Below are 21,469 nucleotides of genomic sequence, written 5' to 3'. Positions count from 1 at the left end.
GTTGCATATAATTAAATTTTTGCTTCATGCATAAAGTTAAAAGGTTAAAACTAATAAAACAAGTTTTAAAAAGAGACTTTTCCATTTGATTACATTTTGTATGATGGATTATGCAGAAAAAGTAGAATTGGGCTGAAAAATCTATCGCTTTATCACCTCTTCAGGTTGTAAATGGTGTTTTTAAAAAGTAACTAAGTAACTAAGTAATTAATTACTTTTGAAAATAAGTAATCAGTAAAGTAACGGGATTACTCTTTTGGGAAGTAATCAGTAATTAGTTACTGATTACTTTTCAAGTAACTTGACCACTACTGGTTGTGACCGTAGTAGTCCATTTACCATATCTGTCGTCAGTGATGCCGTCTCACTGTACCATTAATTTTCTATATTACTAAAACTGTAAAATAACATTGTAAAATATGTAAAACAATTTAATGGGAAACCTACAATTTCCTTATTAACTACGTCAGCTGTAACAAACTGAGGCCTCTCATATGAACAGTCCTTTTTTAGAATATTAATGCAGCATTACGTTTTACTTTGTCATAGAAAAACAGAAAATTCACTTCTTACAGCATGTGCAAAAGTTCATTCTGCAGAGGTGGATTTGTCTCTTTAAAAATCAATAAAATGAGGAATCTGCATACAAATGTTGTGTTTGTAAGTCTATGTGGTTTTAGTTGCAGTGAGGCAAGTATATGGGATGGTGAAACTTGCAAAACAAAGTAGCTTTAAAAAAAAAAAGAAGTAATGTCACTGAGCCATCACACTCACAGCCTACAGTGAGGGAGGAAGGCTGGCTGCAGCGAGTCCAAACAGTTGGTGAGCTCCTTTTTTCAGCACGTTGTTCCGAAGAAGCCTCCAAGAAAACAAAATGTATTATTTAGTCCTGGAGCTCATTTATTATGCCAAGTCATGTATTGATCCAAAAAGTGAAAGTAAAGCTGGAGAGGTTAACTGACATGTAGGAGGAGGAGGAGGGAGTCAAGAAAGAGAAGGAATTGGGAGGCTGAGAGAGGAAGAGATGACAGTATCGATTTCTAGACAGAGGGGAGATGAGCAGGGCTGAGGAGGTGGAGTGTTAATGTGTGTGTGAGAAGAAGATTCCTTCCCAACAATGTGAGAAACTTATAAAGTCATGAAGTAAATGATTACTTCAAGTTACTGCCTCAAAACATGGTTCTACAAGCTACTCAATCAGAGGGTGTACTTAGCTTTTTCAGAGGACTGCACAGAATCCTGTAAGAACTTTCTTTGTCACATGATTGTATATAGTCATTATAAACATGCAGAGTTAACATTGTGAATGGATGTATTTGATCTATGATCTTTTCATTATACTAAACAAGGTGCTTTGGTCACTGCTCCTGTAACATTTGTTGCTAATATTCAGCACTTCTCTGGCCTCTGGTAGGTACAAAGAGGCTGTGGCCTTGAGAAAACAGACTGTACCATTAGAAGTCAGTCCTGTCCAAGATATTGCACTCACACTCAACTCTTTACCACATGCTTGACCTCTTCCATGAGGCCAAGAGACAGTTTACTCCTGCTTTCTACATGCAGACACGCACACAAGTCACATGATGGGCAGGATTATCCGTCATGAGCTCATTCTGTATCTCAGCAATCAGTCGTGGCTTAACATAGAGAGAGCGATAGACCGAGGGTGAAAAGAGCAAGATACGAGTTATGTGTCTTGCTAGCAGCGCTTTGAAACTCAGCAAGCCATTATATAGAAACCTTGTGATGAGGATATATTGGGTGCATGTGTGTGAGCATTTGTGGGTAGCTGCAGCTGCAACCTAATTGAGATTTATACCCCGTCGTGTTAGCCAGGGAGAAATTCTCTTTCAAACCAGCTCTGTCACAGCTGCTGAGCCTGTCTGGCTGCTGTATGCTACACAACACATTAGTTCCCTGCGGGCTCAACTTAAACTTAACCACAACAGACACATGCCTAACACTAACCTTCACCTAACCATAGCGAAGACAGCATCAAGCAAAACAGAGGCACAAAGTCTGCACTTGAATCAGGTAGCTTTATTCCTAAATGTGTCTCCCAAAGCAAACAGAGATACTTTTCTCTTGTGACATGGTTTGCTGTGAGCAGATTATTTCTGTTCACAGACATGGACGCACACACAGGCACATGCACACTTCTCTCTCTTCCGAGTGCCGGGATAATCATGCACGTTCTGAATTCTCATATCCTCCCACGCCAGAATCTTTCTGCTCCCGTGAGCAGAAAACCAGAGCACCCCATCTTCTCTCTTCTCATCTCTGCCTCTTACCCCGCAATTGTCATGAATCTTCTGTATATATGAATGTGTGTGTTTGTGTGTGTGCACATGTGTGCTTGTCAGTCAGAGGTTGCCTGCAGGCTAAGCTTTGTAGGGTCTTCCATTGCAATTTTCTGATGACTCTGTGTGATACAGTGCCAAAAGGAAACCCTGCGTGTGCCACTAAATCGTGTGCAGTACAGTATGTGTGCAAGTTACCATGCAGCTGTTTTTTTGCATTTTTTTTGCAGGTATGTGTCTGAGTGGGGATTTGTGTGTCTGTAAAGGTGTCTGTGTGCATTGGTGAGTGTGTGTGTGGCACCATTGCTGAGTTTGTGCACAATGTGCACTGTGACAAATAGCGGATCTGTCTGGAAATGTGGGGGCGGGATTCTACTTCAAGAGCATGTCGGAGCAATTAGAGTTGGCCTCAACTACAAATACACAAACAGTAGCACAAGCACACACATCTGATTAAAATGAATCGAAATGCAGCTGCAGCTTCCATACAGTTTCTGCAGAAGAAAGGGTTTAAAATAGCAATGGTTCCTGTCATAATTAGCTATTTATGGGGCGTTAAACTTTACAAAATCTGCGATCCAGATGGAAATAAAAGTTAGTCACACCAGCTCACGTCACAGAAAAATTTGACCATGCTATCTAAGAACAATTAGGAGTCATGCTCCGTGTAGAGTAATAATGATAGAGCCATCAAATAAGATGGCTACAGGTAAATGTATATCAGGGCAAGTACCAGTAGTTTACAAAATCAGGGACGTGCTAGGATTAAGCTGACCCCCCACAAGGGTTATCTACTGGTGGTTTTCAATTGAGTTAAATTAAGAATTTCATTAGCTTCTAGCTAATGTTAACTGCTTTGACATTTAAAAAGAGAAAAAATGAAAACACAAGTAAGTAAAACAGGATTAGAGAATAAGTTAAATAAAAGGAAAAGCTACTTTTAGCTACTCCTTTAGTAATCCCGGTATTATGAGTGAATAAAGGGATCACTCATTGTGGTGATCCCTTTATTCACAAGGGATCACCACAATGAGTAGCTCTGCATGTTTGATTGGGCAGCAGGATCTTTTGATAGTTAGGCAAATGTGTAAGCCACTACACTATGGAGGACCTGTTAGACAATAAGTTAAATATTTTGACTAACTAGTGCTTTACCAGTTTAGACTACCTTGCTAACCTAGCAAGGTAGTCTAAACAGTTCAGTCCTATGTGTAAAACAATTGTTTTCTGTGCTCTTCTGCTGGTATTTTACTTTCTCCTCATGCTGGAAAAGGGTCAATAAACCCTCTGATACCTGTCTCTATCCCCCTCATATCTTTTCCAGTGTACAGAGCTGTAAAAACGCAGCTACGTTAATCATTATGTGCCACCACACAATTAAAGATTCGTTTAATGACATTAAACCTGACAAAGATACATTTAAAGATATGTGTAGTATACACTCAAAATAACTAAATTTTTCTAATCTCACTGACATTGCTCATCTTTCTTTTTCTCTTTGTGTCTGTAGGAGAATCACTGCAGGCGCATAAAGATACTGGGGGACTGTTACTACTGCGTGTCAGGACTGACCCAACCCAAGGCGGACCATGCCCACTGCTGTGTAGAAATGGGCCTGGATATGATTGATACCATTGCGTATGTCACACACTGACATGCAGGCAAAAATGTCTTTGTTATGATTGTTTTGGGGAAGGACCAGAAGTCAACAGTTACTCTACAATGTGTGATCATCCGAATTGTTTCTTAAGAAGAAAACAATTTTATCCTTTTAAGTTGCTTTCGGTGCATTGCTTCTATGACAACAGTTTCTAGGAAATCCGAGAAAACTGAGGCACTTCTTACCTGCTTCAACAGTAATATACATCGATCAGGGATAACATTAGGACCACTTGTCTAGTATTGCGTCGGTCCCCCTTTTGCTGCCAAAACACCTGTCACAAAGGTAACCTAGAAAGCTGACCTTTGTAACATGTGATTGATATTGAGTGTGTATATATTCCAATCCAAACAATTTCTAACCACATAGATTTGGTTGACTTCCAAATCTATTCCCTTTACTTCTTTTTCGTTCATTTGGAACCTAAAAGACACTTGCTTGCACGTAGCCCTGGTTTCCGCCCCTCTCCCTAAAAGCATGTAGACACCACGTACACGGAGAACCTTTGCCTCACTTTCCTGTGTGAACCTGCGCCTGTCATGTTCTTTGCCCCACCGCTCTGTCTGGGAGGATGGATGCCGGAGTGGGAGCCCTTTATCTCAAAGGACAGGTGCTGCCATGCACACGCATTCCTCAGTATGCGTGTGAGTGTAAGATGTCCCTTCTTCAACCTTATGGGCAAACCACATTTTCTTTTCTGCCATCCTGTAAACAGACACACCCACCCCACACACACGCAAATACACACTTTGTGAACCCTTTGCCATTCTCAATTTCCTTCCTCGTCTGTGACTGTCTCACATCTGAAGTGGGTGACCTCCCACAGGTTACTAGGTGATTTACCAGGGAGGAGAGGCTCTGGAAAAGTCCTGCTTTTTCGTCACTGCCCCACAGTACGACTCAGGGAAGGTGATCCACACATGCGCATTCATATTGTAAACACATACATGTGAACATAAACTTTTTTGAAGGCGCATTGAGTAGTTTGTGCTTTTTTTGGAACAAAGTTGAAATGTGTTGGAAGCGTATGATTACAGATGCGCCTCTCTACATCAAAGATTTTGTACTCGTGTAGCAACCCTGAATCAGTTTTGCTACACAATTCAGAACTTTAAGATTCAAGATTAATTCTATTATCATAATCTAACACGAGGCTGTAAAACAATATCCACAAAAATAGCAATTTTAAAAAAGGGCTCTTGTGCTCAAATGTGGTTGCGCTACAGCAGATGTTTCTGGTTGGCTTGCCACATGGCAGGAAGGTAAACAGGTTGTGGCAGGGGGTGGAATTGTCTTTTAATATATTTTGGGTTCTGCACCAACATTTAACCTCATTGTACAGCTATCACTGATGCTTGGTAGATGGTTGCCTGATTTCTTCCAACACATCCCATACCAGTTAGTGGTGTTTCCTGCTGGGAAACAGCTATACTTCTTTGCAGATGTTAATAAGACCTTGTTGTGAGAATTTATCCTCTTTAAGTTTGAGCTAAAGGTCACTGTAGTCTAACCTAGTGTTGTTAACACTCAGTAATCTGGAGAAATTTGCTGGGCATCTTTTACTACCCAGCATTATCATTGCTTCAGCCACACTGCTTCCTATATGGCAACAAAAAGAAAAGAAAACAACAACAATAAAAGAAAAATGCTTTAAATGTTAAATTGTCCTGGTTTTTGTTCAAGTAGTTCTAAATCATTCTTTCCCCCCCTGCAGGTCGGTGGTGGAGGCCACAGAGGTGGATCTGAACATGCGCGTAGGCCTGCACACAGGACGGGTGCTGTGTGGCGTGCTGGGCCTGAGGAAATGGCAGTATGATGTCTGGTCAAATGATGTCACACTGGCGAATGTGATGGAGGCTGGAGGGCTGCCAGGGTCAGTACTGACTGTTACACCCACTGAAAATCAGACGAACGCAGCACACACACTCATGCAAAGACACAGAATACAGTATGTCAGCTACAGTAATATGACACAGTGCTATGACAGACTTTTTGTATCTGTATGTACACTACTATGTTCATAGACTTCTCAAATGGTTATCATAATTCACAGGGTCATTTACATAGAAATGTAAAATTACCGTATTTTCGGACCATAAGGCGCACTGAATTATATGGCGCATTAAGTGAAACAAAACAGTCTGATAAGTCAGACTTAACTCATTCTTCTTGCTTCCTCCACTTCCGTACCATTAATTCATTAATGTTGAATTCTCTCACAGCTGCTCTATTCCCATGTTGTTTCAGTATATTAATGACTAAGCTGTTCTCCTGACTGAAGTTTGGTCCTTTTACCTGCCATGCAATTGCATTTGTCCATAACCATCAGGAACCCTCACGTTGCCATTTAGAGTGAAAAAAAGTTAGCGTTCATCTTCCAGTTTCACTGTGTTTATGTTATGCTAACATAGCTGTGTTGCTAGTGATCAGGTAGCACATCATTATATACCAGCTAGTCCAACTTCAGTAACCCTACAAATGTCACTGCTGTTTAGTTTTCTGTCTTCATTTATGTTGGAAGTGATAGCAGAGCTGTACATTTTAAGTTTTTCAGAAATCTCTCAGTCAGAATATGCTATATCATGTTTAGGTGGTAACTAGCAAGCTAACTTCCTGCTAACTTCTAACTCCGTTAAATTTAATAAATTCTGTTTTCATGGATGCCCGGATGTTAAACTTAATTGTTACACCTGGTAAAGCTGCAAAATGATCATTTTATTAAAGATGAAACAATTTAGACCATGTTTAACTCTCAGTAATGCCGCAGTGTTCGTTTGACTTTGGAACCTGAAGGGACAGAGTTTTGGACCCAGATTACTCCGTGAGGCTCCTGACTACGGTAGCCATAACGCTCCGACAATCCATCAAGCAGTGCGGTTTTGTAGCTTACGAAGTCGTACTAAAGCATTTTTTGACAGATTTCTGAGCCCGTGTACCACATAAAATCGGTTTGAGGTCAGTAAGCACAACCAGAATTCATACATAAGGCGCACCGAATTATAAGGCACACTGACGATTTTTGAGAAAATTTAAGGATTTTAAGTGCGCCTTATAGTGTGGAAAATATGGTACCTTTAAAAAAAACAAAAACAGACAAACAATGAATTTAGCAAGCTATTGCTTACCTAAGTATTTTTCAAAATGTATAAAAATTGTGAAAATGCACTTGATCAGTCACCCATTTTCCATCCATTAACTGAAGATCAGTGAAAAAGTGTATAAAATAGTGTTTGAGCATGAGCTGACATTGTTACCAGATATGAAAGAAAGCTTTCGCAAGACTCTAAGCAGTCCCATGGAAAACTGTATCATTAGCTTGTTGGACAAACTTTAAAAAGCTAGAAGCTGAAGTACTGATTTTCTGTAGGTCTCTATCAGTTTTTCACATTATTATGAAAGTTTGGCCCCTGTGTTTGAGGCAATTGTCCTGTTGCATGATTCAATTTTGGTCCAGCTTTACCATTTAGGCAGATGCCCTCACATTTGACTCTAGAAAATGTACAGGTCCTGTGCCTGAATCATCACCTCTCCAACACTGTGCTTGACAGCTGGTAGGATGTGTTTGTGCTGATATGCTGTCTTTGTTTTCTTCCAAACATGTTGCATCATGGCCAAACATCTTTACATTGATTTCACCTGTCCAAAGGACATCGGTCCATTCTCATGGATTCTTTAGCTACAGCTTTGCAAACCTAAGCCATGCTACCATGTTCATTTTAGAGAGAAGAGGCTTTCTCCTGGCAACCCTTCCAATCAAGCCATAGTTCTTCAGTCTTTTTCTAATAGTACTGTTCTGAGCTTACCATTTTACTTGCTAACTGAGGCCTGTAGAGTGCATGGTTTGCATGGTTTGACTTGGTGGGATGTCCACCCCTGAGAAGACTGTTGTGGTGTGTTAACACATACCTGGATTCTCCAGACTAGCAAACTGCAGTATTATAAAATATAAACAAGATATAAATTCACTAGCTGTGTCCATGTCCTCATTTTAGGCTTGACAGCGTTTTAGTAGATAATGCGCCCTGCCACAAAGCAAAAATGGTACAAGAATGGTTTGAGGAGCACAACACAGAGTTTGAGGTGTTGACTTTGCCTCTAAATTTGCCAGATCTCAATCCAGTCGAGCATCTTCGATCCATGGAGGCCCCACTTTGCAACTGGCAGGACTTAAAAGATCTGTTGCTAAAAGCTTGGTGCCAAATACCGCAGCACATGTTCATATTAAGCAGCGGGTCATAATGTTATACCTGATTGGTGTATACGTATATGCAGCCATCAGATTATGTTTTGGACAGCACCACATTTTTTGACATCAGAAGAGATCATATTGGAAAAAAAATACTAGAATTTCACTCACCGCACTCAAGCACAAATTTATTGGACTTTACTACATATAATTAGTGTAATAATCTCATACTATAACTTATACTAAGCTATGGTTTACAGTTTTTGTACTTTTTCCAATAAACAGAAAAGATAGTACAGGTCCGATTGAATAAGATGCTGCTTACAACTGTTGTAAGATACATCCTTAAACTTGTCATGTCGATCTGACCTAGAAAAAGCAAAACAAAATATCAAAGCAATGTAAACATAAAACAGCATCCCTGAGTAGGCACACCAACATCTGCTCAACAAGTAACTGAGAGATCACAACCTGTGTTAGTTTACAGAGTTGTACCAAAATAAACCACACGGTTCATCCTGATATTTTAAGTGTTTTTAACTGTTTCCATACAACATCTGGATTGACTTGGCTTACTGTAATCATTTGTGGAATCATTTCGTTGGTGTTCATGCTAATTGTTAATGAAATAGTAAATAAAATGATCTTTTAAGAGGTCAACTTTTCCCACATTCTGCCCTGAAAAACCATTGCAAGAAAATAATTCAGATTTAATGTAGTTGCACAAATGTGCTAACTAGGACATAAACAGCAGCTAAAAATAAAACTGACCACCATGATTAAATTAATGTCACTTCATTAAACTGGCTGCAGAAATGATCAGACCTACACAGTGTATACGGACGTGGCTGGGTTTCTTTATTTTGTTTACTAGTTCTTTTCAGGTTACGGCACAACTCGAGCCAGGAGTCAGCTCTTCTCGAGGCTTCCTCCACTGCACACTCTCCCCGTCAGTCTCCTCCGTTACTATATACAAGGAGAGAGTGATTAGTCTCTGCACAAACACCTGTCCCCTCTGCCACCCCGACGCCGCCCCAAGAGCTAGCTGCGCCACCCGTCCCACGGCAGCAGGCCAGAGACCACACCCCTGCCACATTGGCATACAGTAACAAGCAGATTTGCATTTTAAACAGCACTGAAATGAGATCGCCTGTTTGGCTAAATTTGGTTCTGTTTCAAGTGAGGTAATAAGATTTTAGGACTCGTTACCAGATTAGATGATTTACCAGGATGAAAATTTCTATGAAGTGACGAGTTTTGAGCAAGCCGAGGGGCTATTAAGCTGATAAAAATAATGAGGGGATAATGATTTGAGACCTTAGTGTTGGACTTTTTATCACCAACTGCTTTTTGTCCTCTGCTTTGCTTGTGCTCCCAGCAAGGTGCACATCACAAGGACCACCCTGGAGTGTTTGAACGGAGACTACGAGGTGGAACCGGGCTTTGGCCACGAGAGACATGCCTTCCTACAGAAGCATCACATAGAAACGTTTTTCATCGTGCCGTCACACAGACGGAAAGTACGACAGAATGATTTCTTTTCTGCAGATTCTCTTACAACCGTATAACTTGAGAGGTGACACAGCTGTCAGTGTTGTAACAGTTAATCCTCTGATGGAGGGAGAGGGAGGCAAGCCATGTGCTAAGCTGGCATACACATGACTAGTATCAATATCTCACACCAACTGCACATGTGCATCGGAGCTGGCTGTTCGTGTCAGAAAAAATGTTTTAAATCCCTCGTAAAGTGCACATGCACAACGCTGGCACCGGCATGGACACGCAGATAAACACTTGATCCAGGTTTTGTAATATCCCACATTCACAGTTTACTGTAAAAATCCCACTCAAGCCTACTTGATTTCCATGAATGAGACAATTCTCCACATTTAATTTCATGCCATGTCCTTTTAACCGCTTCATTAATGGAGAATATAAATTTTGAATTTGAACATTTTTGAATTAAAAGATTTTTATGGATAATTAAATGGAGGGAAGATGCAATCAGAAACACTGATGTTAAATTGTTTAAGTTGTGGAGGGTTCCAAAATAATAATAATAATTATGATGAATTGGCAAGAAATAATATTACTTGGTTGTACAAGTAATCAATGGTGCATTCGTCCCTAAAACAGAATATATGTTGCTTTTATTTCCACACATGACACTGAAGTAAATCTCTTTCGATTTTTAAATCAAATGAAATCAAGACCTGATGTCTTCTCTGTCCCATCTAGCCTAAAATGAAGCATAACAATAGTGAATTTAGGATTTTTACATTTGTTTGCTTTTTTAAATTTAGATGCATTTTACTACTTATTATGAGAGCTGTGCTATTTTTGGAGCTACATATTTGTTATTGTCATTTTACATTTACTCATATTTAGTCATATGACTAAATGTAAAAAGAGCGTGCCTGCTTGTATTGTGCTTGTTCAGATCTACTGCGCATTATCATAATACATTTTCTTTATTTGTAATATATGTAGAGTGATACGTCTGTCCTAAGGGCCAATGGCAATACATAGCTCTGATTAATGAGGACTTAAAGGCAGCCACTGGCGCAGTGTGGCATGACACACATTTTGTGTTGCTACTGTGTTGTTGATAACAGCTGGCTAGTGGCGACTTTTTATTGACCCTGTAGAATACAAAGAAATGAGCAGCACATTATTTTTGGTAATATATGAAACTGATTTAAAAAAACAAAACAAAACAAAAACATTTATTGTTTTTTCAGCCCGTATAAAAAAACCCTTAAAACCATAATAGCTTTAACAAATTTACAAACATAAGAAATTTAATAAGACTTACAATTTCCTTGATCTTAATGAAAGCTTTATAATGACCCACAACGGTCAGGGTGACTTGAACTAACTAGTCTTTAAGCACCCTTAAAACAATGAGAACAAAATAATCACATTCACATGTCCAACTATTTAGTTAAAAGATTAAGTACCTTTAAAATACATGGCCCAAATCAATAATTGTATTAATTATAAAAGCAATAGTAATGTAAATGTTCCAGCCTATTTAACCTTTTTTATCTCAACCATATTTAACGTAGTACAACAGCAACAGTAATACAAAAATCCTAACAATGTATGCCACAAAGCTAAATTTATAAGTCTGATACAGCACATGATAAATGGTAAAATTCTAATGTTATGGCAAATATCCATATTCAAATACGAGACTGCGTAATGCTAATGATAATTACTTTGACTTTGGCATGTTTCAGTTTCATATATTTCACATTTTCACTTCGCAAGCAAGAAAAAATAACATAAAAAATGAAAGACGGATTGAATTTATAGATGTATTAGTTGCGAGTTTTTGTGTTTACTGTTTGTACTGTCAATTATTCTATCAAAGCTGTGCTTAATTGTGCTATATACACTAGGCTAAATGTTAGCTTTTTCATCCTGAAAAATATTAACAAGATAAGAGACTTAATGCTTCACTTGATTTATGTGATGTTTTCTTTTTCTTCTTTTTTTTTTCTTCAAAAAAGCCTATTATAGTATATCATATCAAGCCTTAAATGTGTTTAGTATGTTGAGTTCTTTATCAAATGTTCTATTTATTGTTTTATTTTTATCTTTATTTCCAGATCTTTCCTGGTATTATCCTATCAGACATCAAACCAGCCAAGAGGATGAAGTTCAAGACAGTGTGCTACTTGCTTGTGCAGCTCATGCACTGTAGGAAGATGTTCAAGGCCGAGATCCCCTTCTCCAATGTCATGACCTGTGAGGATGATGACAAGGTATGTGTAAAAAGCACTAATGAAAGCATCTCTTTGGTTTCAAATTACAAAAGTAATTTGCTATGCTTGCATATGAGTGCACAGAATATGAATTACTAGTTCACATAGTCAAATGAAAATCCTTTTATTAGACTTGCCTATAGGTGTTTTTTGGGTGGATTGAAATCCTGCTTGGATCCATAATCTGCATGTCAAACAATCACACAAGAAAACATTAATATGTATTTAATGTTTGCTTGTATTGTATTAATGAATTAATATGTACATTTCACATCTTCAGAAGTACCACAGTACTCCTGCTTTATGACAGTCTCTTAAAAAGTAAGCCACTGGGACTGATACAACCACTGACATTGACTTTATATATGCCAGATTGCAATTTCATGTCCATATGAGCATCACCTTGTTCTTGTTGATGTGTTTCTTAGCTCTGTGTGTGACGAGGCAGTGAGTCAGTCATGGAGTGTTTGGGCGATTGGTGTTGTGTCACAGTGTCTGGCTGTCAGAAATAGCCTGCTAGCTCTAATCCGCCCAACTCTGTGAGCCGGTCCAGGCATTAGCACTTCATGATTTTGATGAGGTTGCATTACAACTGCTGGTAATCACCCACTGCCTGGTATCATCTCTCATAATAGCATTAGACACATTGTTATATGATTATCCAAGTAGCTAAAATCCTTCCTTTGTGACACATAGCAAATCTATAATAGAATTATGACTGGGAATTGTTTGGTGCTATTTACAAGATCTAATCTTGCTATACATGACAAATTAAAAATGGTGACTCTTGCTTCACTGTCACCTGTCAAGGGGCGGAATACATTAGGCAGCAAGTGAATATTCAGTTCTTGATACAGATGTGTTGGAAGTAGGAAAAATGGCCGAGCATCAGAATCAGAGAGACTTTGCTAAGCCAAACTTTGATGGCTAGGACACTGACTGTTCCAGGAGGAGTTTTCTAGTTAGTACATACTAAAAGTGGTCCAAAGAACCGTTTTGAATGACAACAAAGTTATCACCGTGTTCATCTGGGAAAGTTTGTGTTTTGAAGCGTTACTTTGATGGGTTCGCAAACATAAAAATGTTCAAGCTTTAGACGTGATTTCAAATATCTCAGTGTGACTGAGCATCTGTGGAATATTCTAAAAAAACAAGTCAAACTGAGGGAGCCTTCACCTGGCAACTTTGCTGCTTACATCTTTTTGCTACAGGACATCGTCAGAAATCTTGTGGAGTCTCGATTCCCCAACAAGCAAAAGCTGATTTTATGACTAAAGGGGGTCTTTAAAGCATGTATGCAGGATGTGGCATGTACTGTGCTTTGAAACACATTATCTTGATTAGCTTGCACCCACTTTGGGGGCACTGTGGTCAACATTAGGAATAACTTTGATTGCTGCATGCTGTGAAAGGAGAAGGGGGGTATCCAGCTGGCAGCACAGAAAGCTGTGTGTGTCAACAGTTGTGGAGCTCGGTTTTGGTCAGTAACACATGTAAAGAGCTTGGATTTGTTATTCGTTCTTCCAAATAGGTCCATAAATCTGTTATACCTTCAGACATAATAAGGAACAGGAGTTGAAAAAGCAGATCTTAAAGAAAAATGTCTTCATCTAATATTATACTGTAGCCAATGAGCAGTAACTTCTGCAGTTAACATACCATTCTATAGTTTGTTATCATAATTTTCAAATTGGGCATTATTTTATTCATTATCGTATTTGACAACTGAGTTCCATCTCCCTGGATAATTCCACCCACAGGACCAATAAAAAACCGCCACACAGAAAAAGCAATTAAAACACACCAATGTGTACTTTGTCTACCTACTTATTTTCTGATTAACTGCTACCTGAAACTTCAGTGTGATGTGACATTAGTGCCTCGGTTGTATTACCAGCAGCAAATAAGTATTTATAACCTTATCATCAGATTGTATATTAGACCTTTTCTCTTTGCCACCATCAGATCAAAAGCACAATGTCAGTACAATGCCCATTTTAATGAGCTATACTTCATATCTATATATACTTTAATTTACATTATAAAATGTTATCACATCTTAATCTGCTACATGGAACTTGTAGTAAGTTGACATGTGATCAAGAAACAAAAGAACCCCCCCCCCCCCCCCCCCCCCCCCAAAAAAAGGCTATTAATGGGTGGTGGAGCAAAGAAAAACTGCTTCTTGTCTTCTTTTTTTTTACCAAGGTCTTTTAATGATAAGAGCCTTGTGCCGAAATTTGTGCCTGAGCTCTAACTTCACAGTGGTTAAACAATATTCAAGGCCCTGTGGTTTTGATCGATTAGATTTAAAGCCTTTTGCATGTTAATTTCTGAATCTGTTTAAAAAAAAAATTCAGTCACCTAACTTCTAATTTCAGCCTTCTCTGCATTTATGAATTTGTGCACGCATAACATGCGTGTGTGCATCTCTGTGAGCTGCTATTGGTAGTTTGATGGTAAGTAATGAGTATTATATCCTCAGATATTCAGACAAGCATGTCTGCAAACTTTTTTATCGTCTTTATAGAGTTATATCAAATTCTCCTGTGCTCAGGAGCTGTGTAAGTGCTGAGCTCACAAAACTCTTCATTTGTATGCCTCACCGCATCAGCTGACAAGCAGTCAGCCTTAACGCACGAGGCAGGTCTCTGCAGAGACTGATTGTGTTGTCTTTTTCGCTGTATGACAGCGGCGAGCTTTGCGGACTGCATCGGAGAAGCTGAGGAATCGGACGTCTTTCTCAGCCACTGCCGTGCAGCACTCGCCAGGAACGCGAGTCAACCGCTACATTGGGCGGCTCATCGAAGCGCGTCAGACCGAGTCTGAGACATCAGACCTCAACTACATCACCCTGTTCTACAGGAGCAGAGACAGGGAGCGCAGGGTAAGGACACACGAGACCTGAACATCTGATCGAGAAACACGTAACTTTTCAACAGATATACAAATGTATTAATATATACTTTGCTCAAGATACAACATGCTTCGTGACTGCCCCCCCTTCTGTCTTACACTCGCACATACACACCCTACACGAGCTCTAATTCTCTTTCTCCCTCTCTCCCACGCCTGTTGTCTATGTGTGTGTGCGTGCAAGAGGAATCCACCCACCCTCTCAAGAGGGGGTGCAGATAATGATTTGGGAACGTCTGAGCAGCACACGTGATATCTTTCTGCAATGTGTGCGTGGGTAGCCATAAAGAAGAAGCAGAACAGAGATGGGTTCATGCGTCGATGTGTGCGCGCGTGTCAGCGTCTGCATTTAAAGTTGTTTCAGAAGAAATAAAACCTGTGCAAAGTAAAAACATAATTAATTGCCTCTCATGTTTAACTTGTTTTAGCCTTGCTATCTTTTAGGAGAAGCGCAATAAATAAAGAAGACACAAATGAGCATAATGGGTTTTTAAAAATATATTCCTGCACTACACGATTTATTTCAAAACAAATTTACAAATTTAGACATCCCCTTTCCTTTCTTTTGCAAGAGATAAGTGAAGTTTTTTATTAGTACAAACATGAGCCAAAAAGCCTCTTTTCCAGTTAAATAAAAACAATTGTGGTATTCTGTATTCTGGGTAAAAACTATTTTTCTTGTTAGAGTAAAAACAGCTGTGATAAGTAAATGGCTTATGGCTGTCACTTTTTGTGGTCATAAACAAGTGAGGATCCAATTGGAAACACCGTAGGAGACGGAAAAATCAAATCCTGTATTTTCAAAGGGTAAACAGAAGGCTCTGCAGATATGAGGCAGGAAGTCTAAAATGTGTCCTAAAAGTCTAGGTAGGGTAGAAGGAAAACAAACTAGATTCAGGATCGGATTCAGGAATAACAGAGAGTTGTGATAATGACAAATACTGAGGTAGGACATGGAGAATAAATGAGCACAACAAGGAAAGGGATAATAAACCACATGTGAATTAAATCAGGACAGCAACCAGGGCAGACAAATGAACGAAAGGCGGACAGGAACTATTCTTCGAAATAAAGCAGAGAATATTAAAAGAAGTAAAAAGAATGAACTGTAAGATAAAGACAGGTGGAACAATGTAAAAAAGATGGGTGTACCTTCCAGGTCTGTGGCAGTGTCTTAAACCTGCATTCTTTCTAATGACCAGCAGGGAGAGAATCTGCTGGTTTCAAAAACACAGTCTGAATGTATAGAAGTCAGCCCTCTGCCTCTCTGATCCATTACCTCAGTAAAGACTTTTCTAGTGAAATTAAGTGCTCACTCACTAGTTTCAAGTCACACTGAAACTATCGAGATGTAAAAACCAACAATAGCACCTTTAAACTTCATTAGTATCATACCATGTTAACATTTGTAGCTGGTCAGTTTCTAATAAAACTGAAATGACCATGTAGTTGTCTTCAAACAATCTTATGTACTTATCTCTAGGATGATGTAAAAGCAATGCCAGGATTCCCCATGATAAAGGATTTCCAACACAGTGCTCTGAATCGACCTACACTGTTTTTGCAATGGATGGATGGATTCTTTGTGTTTCCTCTTCTATTTACATTTTAACTCTTGTTTCCTCTTTTCTTAGTATCATCAGGTATATGATGACCAGTTCATCAGTGCTGTGGTTCTTTCTCTGATCCTTGCTGCCCTGTTCGGCCTTATCTACCTACTAATGATCCCACAGTATGTAGACACACACATTCACGCACAAAATGTCCAATCATATTACGCAAAAAAGTTTGTGGGCCAGTTAGAAAAGGAGCTGTTTTTCACGGCATTTAGTGAAAACTGGGAAAGCCCTGCTCACGCTCTTGTCTCTTTGTCTCTCAGAGGGATGCTGGTGCTGCTGCTGTTGGTGCTGTGTGTGTGTTTCCACGTGGCCTGTGTCATGTACCTTCATCTCACCAGTGTTCAGGTAAGACTTCCAGACCTCTTCCAGCAGCCTCACACGTGTAAAGATCACACTCTTAATACACTCTTTGTCAGTGGTTTTAGTCACTTTGTTGTTGCTTTGGGCCTCTTAATGACTATTTTGTGTCTTTTTGTTGTCTAATTCTTTAGGAAGTTACTTCATATGGCTTTAAAATAATTTTGAGTCTCTGTAATTGCTTTGCTTATGTTGGGGGGTATTTTGTATTTCTTTAAGGTAATTTTATATATATGTTCATTGTGGGTTTTTTTTTATTTTAGAGTTGTTTTTTCATAATCTGACATTTCTTAGATAAATCAGTGTTTCACTATCACTACTATAACTTCATAGTTTTATTTATTTATTTTTATTTAGCCTCCTTTAGCATACACTTAGTGGTCTCACAAACCTTTTAGCATTTTAGCAGTCTTTGATTAATTATATTTTTGTGTGTGAAAAAAAAGCCTTCATATCGGAGCACCATAATCATTTTTGCATAGTGAGCGCATAATCTCCATATGACACTGTGGCATCATGCTACATTGAACTATCATCATACCCTTTAAGTGTCTCCTCTAATAGACCTGAACATAATGAGCCACACCACAAAATGCACTCATTTTATTTCCAGTCCTGGTTAATGATTTGTCCAAAATGCATTTAAAGTAGATAAACTGGTGCTTCATTTACTCCTTCTATTTTCCGCCTCCCTGCCAACCTCCCTTTCCCTTTCCTCTGGCTTTAGTGCCAACCGGGCTGCCTCACCATCCAGATCCGAACAGTGCTGTGTGTCTTCCTCGTTTTGCTCACCTACTCTGTTACCCAGGCCTGTGTGGTAAGTGTATATGATTTATATAAATGATATCATGGTCTGTGTTCAAAATCAGTTACTATTCACTATATGTAGTTTGGCATATTACCTATTCATGGTTGATATACCACAGTTATGTTGAGTGAAAGGAGTTGTCAGAGTTTCATCATTTCAGTTCTGGTCTAAGGAGCTCGGAAAGAATGCGATTGGACTTCTTTAAATTTTGTCACCTCTCATTCGAGAAGCGTCTTCAGTTCAAGTAGGGATTGTCCCTTAATAGGGTCGTTGGTTACGGGTCAAACCACTGTGAGATCTTGCCTCACTCTACCTTGTGACCTCTATAGGTCACCTGACACAAGATGTGAGTAGGGGTTGAGGCCCCTGGGAGGGATATCAAAACTGCAATGGAGGTGGCCTCTTTCACTCCTCTTTCAAACCATCTGTCTTCTCTGTCCTAAATGTGAACATTGGCATCCTCGAAAGAGTGTCCTTTATCCTTAAGATGCAGATGTACAGCTCAGTCTTGTCCTGTCAAGGTGGCTCTTCTATGTTGTGCCATGCGTTTATGGAGTGGCTGTTTGGTTTATTCAATGAAGAAGTCAGAGCACTCCGTGCTGCGCTGCACAGCATATACTGTGCTGTTCTTCTTGTATTTGGGAGTTTTTTGTCTGAGGGTGTGGCTGGGTATGAGGTGCACTGGGGTGTCATGATTAGAGATAATTCTCCTGATTTTCTCTGACAAAACTTCATTGTTGGTCACGATTACAAATACCAAATCTGATTTGACTGCAACTTTATCAGAGAAGCGCTTGTGTCAGCACACCACTATTTTATTTGGATATTTTTTTCTTCTTTTGTTATTTTTCAAGGGAAATGCCCATATGATTTTTGTTTTAATAGTTAAAAAGTTGGCACCACTATAATCAGGATATAGGTAGCTTAGCATAGCAGAAGAAGAAAAAGTTACTTTAAGCTGATGTCACCCCAAAGGAATTTGCACCTTCTCCTGGGGATCTTTTTCCTGATAGTCAAATATATGAACTACTACATTATGAATGTACTAGTTTAGCATAGCAAAGAAACACAAATACTGGTAAAAACGGGCAGAACCCCTTTAACAACCTAATATGCAGACCAGTGTCTTAAGAAGACGGACGTCACATAGCCAGGCTTGCATTATTTCAGCTTGTCGTAGACCATTGAATTTGAACATTCAGCTTGATCAGTAAACAGTTTATGGCCTCTCCAGTCATCATATTGCACATGGGTGTACTCTAAAGATAAATGCGTGCATGCAGAATCTGTCTGTCTCCTTCTGCAAGGCAAATACGACCTGAGTGCACCAGCAGGTTGGTCTTACTGTTTATATTACACGGGAAGATAAGGTTCGGAAACAGAATCCAAAGGCATGGTTTATCACACTGTACTTACGCTTTATTCAAATGTTCGTGGTGCTCTGTACCCAGACGTGATGTAGCAAAATAATTAGTCGAGGATCTCTTGGAAAGGAACAAATCAGGCACATAGATTGTTAAATTGTCTATTCAGGTTTCTAACCTTAATGCCATTAGATCAATGAGAAATTTATTATTTGATATTAAATGTTTTAGGATTTTTTTAAGATAAATTATCAAAGTAATTGTCTTTCAGGTGGGTTGTGTTCCCTGGGGTAAAGTTGGGACAAACTCCAACCGCTCTGTGGAGAACATCCCCGCAGACACTCTCATGGTTAGATCTGCTAACACCACAGCAACGGACCGGGCTTGTCCCAACATGGCCTATGCCTTACTCTCCTGTGTGGCGGGGACCCTCACCGTGATCCCTTACATTCGTGTCTCCTCGCTCCCCAAGATCCTCCTCCTCTTTCTACTCTCCATCACATATGCAGTTGTCATGGAGACCAGTGGTTACCGTCAAGCTGTGGGGTAAGCTGTGCTGTTAAGATTTGTATATGTAATATATGTAAGGTTTATGGTTATAGTCAGGTTTGGCTAAGTGTGCTAAGTACAAAAAAGTTGCTGTTATCCACAAGAACACAAGAAAGTACAAGACAAAAGTTCAAAATCCTATCAAATTATTATCAAAATATTAAAACAGTAGGAGAGGAATTGCAGCAAAATCTGACATATTTCCCTCATCAAAATACTCAGTGTAAAGTTCTGCTTTACATTGTATTTGCATTTGAAGCATGTATTTCTATGCATATTTTCCCACTTTATTCTTCCACTCCAACACATTTCAGGGCATTGTTTTGTATTGTCATGAGTTCTTCCCTACATAACAAAAATAATAAACATTATAAAAATGTTTTTATGTCTCCATCTTCCAGTGGTGGCTTTCTGCACACACGGGGCTATGACCCTGTTTTGGCAGTGTTGCTTTTTTCTGGAGCCCTGGCTCTGCATTCAAGACAACTGGACCTTAAATTGCGACTTGACTATCTCTGGGCAACTCAGGTGTGTGGCTGCTGGTACATTCAACATCCTGTTCTTGCTTCTAGGGTTCAGTTTTAGTAAGGATTTGATCATTGTAATACAGATTTGTGTTTTCTTTAGTGCCTATGCTCAGTCTTGGGTTGTCTCAGTGGATCATCAAAGCCTGGATGTTTCTATTTTGGGAAGATGCTGCATGTTTGTCTTGTCTGCAAATCATTATCTCCCTCTAGTGATAAGGACGGGCAATTACATCTCCTCTTTGCTGTAAGCTAGAGTATGCCATCATAGTGCTTAAAACTTAAAATGTCAAGATCAGTGCCACTTTTTAAAGGATCTGCTATGTGTGTGTGTGTGTGTGTGTGTGTGTCGCGTGATTGCTGATGTCATGCAGGCGGAGGAGGAGAGAGACGACATGGAAAAAGTGAAGCTGGACAACAAGAGGATCCTGTTCAACCTGCTGCCAGCTCATGTGGCTCAACACTTCCTGATGTCAAATCCCAGGAACATGGTGAGCATCTGCGGGCATGTCCAGGCTCATCCAACAGGGATCGTCAGTCTAAAGTGCGTAAGCACCTTTGAAATCAGAAAGCACACCCTGACACAGTAGGTGCTTTAGGAAGCTCTGAGGTTTAGGTTTGCTGACTTACAGGTCAGAAGGTGTCTAGATTTTTAGGTGACAAGTCAAGATTCACACCTGTTTGTTTTTTTTTTTCAACTATTTTGCCTTTTAATGTAAATGTCTCAGTACAGTGCATGTATGTGGGTTTTGAGAAGTTTAGTTTCTGGTTTTGCATTTTCAGGAGCTTATATCTGAGGAATTTGAAGGTCGAAGGTGGAGGGAAAAATCTAAAAAGCATACATTTCTAAATTTTGTTATATCTTATCAATAGTTTTGTTCTGTTACAGTAATTCCAGAATTGCTGTTACTCAATTTGTTCTTTGAATTAGGAAGTAATTTCAAATTCAGTTTTTCACATTTTGGTTATCATCTTATGTCTTAAGTATTATGTCTACAAGAGATATGGTTAAATAATAATCTTGTTAGATTAATGAATAATAAAAAGACATACCAGTAAATCATATCATCTGTATGGCCCTTACAGGTCATACAGATTTGTAGACCCTTTGCAGGGACCATAGACTCCCATTGTTGGGAAATTATCTCAGCTGTTTAGGACAATGACACTGCTATCCTAACCATTTGTTTTGAAGCACTTAATTTTAGCATTTCAGTGACAACATGATGTCGTGCTAAAATAATTTTCTGATCATTATATAAGAGATAAGATAAGATAAGATAAGACTTTATTGATCCCACAACGGGGAAATTTTTGCGTCACCTCAGCTCAGGTACAGATACCAGAAGGAAATACAAAAATACAATTAAGTACAATCAATGAAAAAAGTAAGATAATACACTATATACAATGGTA

At 39.2% G+C, this 21,469-nt stretch overlaps 1 protein-coding gene across 1 annotated transcript in view; it reads left to right on the top strand.

Moving 5' to 3' along the window:
- The window catches only part of LOC308399355 (adenylate cyclase type 1-like), a 74,156-nt gene that overhangs the window by 29,056 nt on the left and 23,631 nt on the right, over positions 1–21,469 (top strand). The window contains exons 5-15 of the mRNA XM_080886580.1: positions 3,811–3,938; positions 5,675–5,833; positions 9,525–9,666; positions 11,761–11,916; positions 14,609–14,803; positions 16,467–16,564; positions 16,712–16,796; positions 17,536–17,625; positions 19,252–19,526; positions 19,931–20,057; positions 20,428–20,544. Coding sequence (XP_080742706.1) covers positions 3,811–3,938; positions 5,675–5,833; positions 9,525–9,666; positions 11,761–11,916; positions 14,609–14,803; positions 16,467–16,564; positions 16,712–16,796; positions 17,536–17,625; positions 19,252–19,526; positions 19,931–20,057; positions 20,428–20,544 — 1,572 coding nt within the window. The remainder of the gene's footprint in view (positions 1–3,810; positions 3,939–5,674; positions 5,834–9,524; positions 9,667–11,760; positions 11,917–14,608; positions 14,804–16,466; positions 16,565–16,711; positions 16,797–17,535; positions 17,626–19,251; positions 19,527–19,930; positions 20,058–20,427; positions 20,545–21,469) is intronic.

Source organism: Rhamphochromis sp. 'chilingali' (genome assembly GCF_963969265.1).
Source record: "Rhamphochromis sp. 'chilingali' genome assembly, chromosome: 7".
Classification (NCBI taxonomy): domain Eukaryota; kingdom Metazoa; phylum Chordata; class Actinopteri; order Cichliformes; family Cichlidae; genus Rhamphochromis; species Rhamphochromis sp. 'chilingali'.
This window is presented reverse-complemented; position numbering and strand designations above follow the sequence as displayed.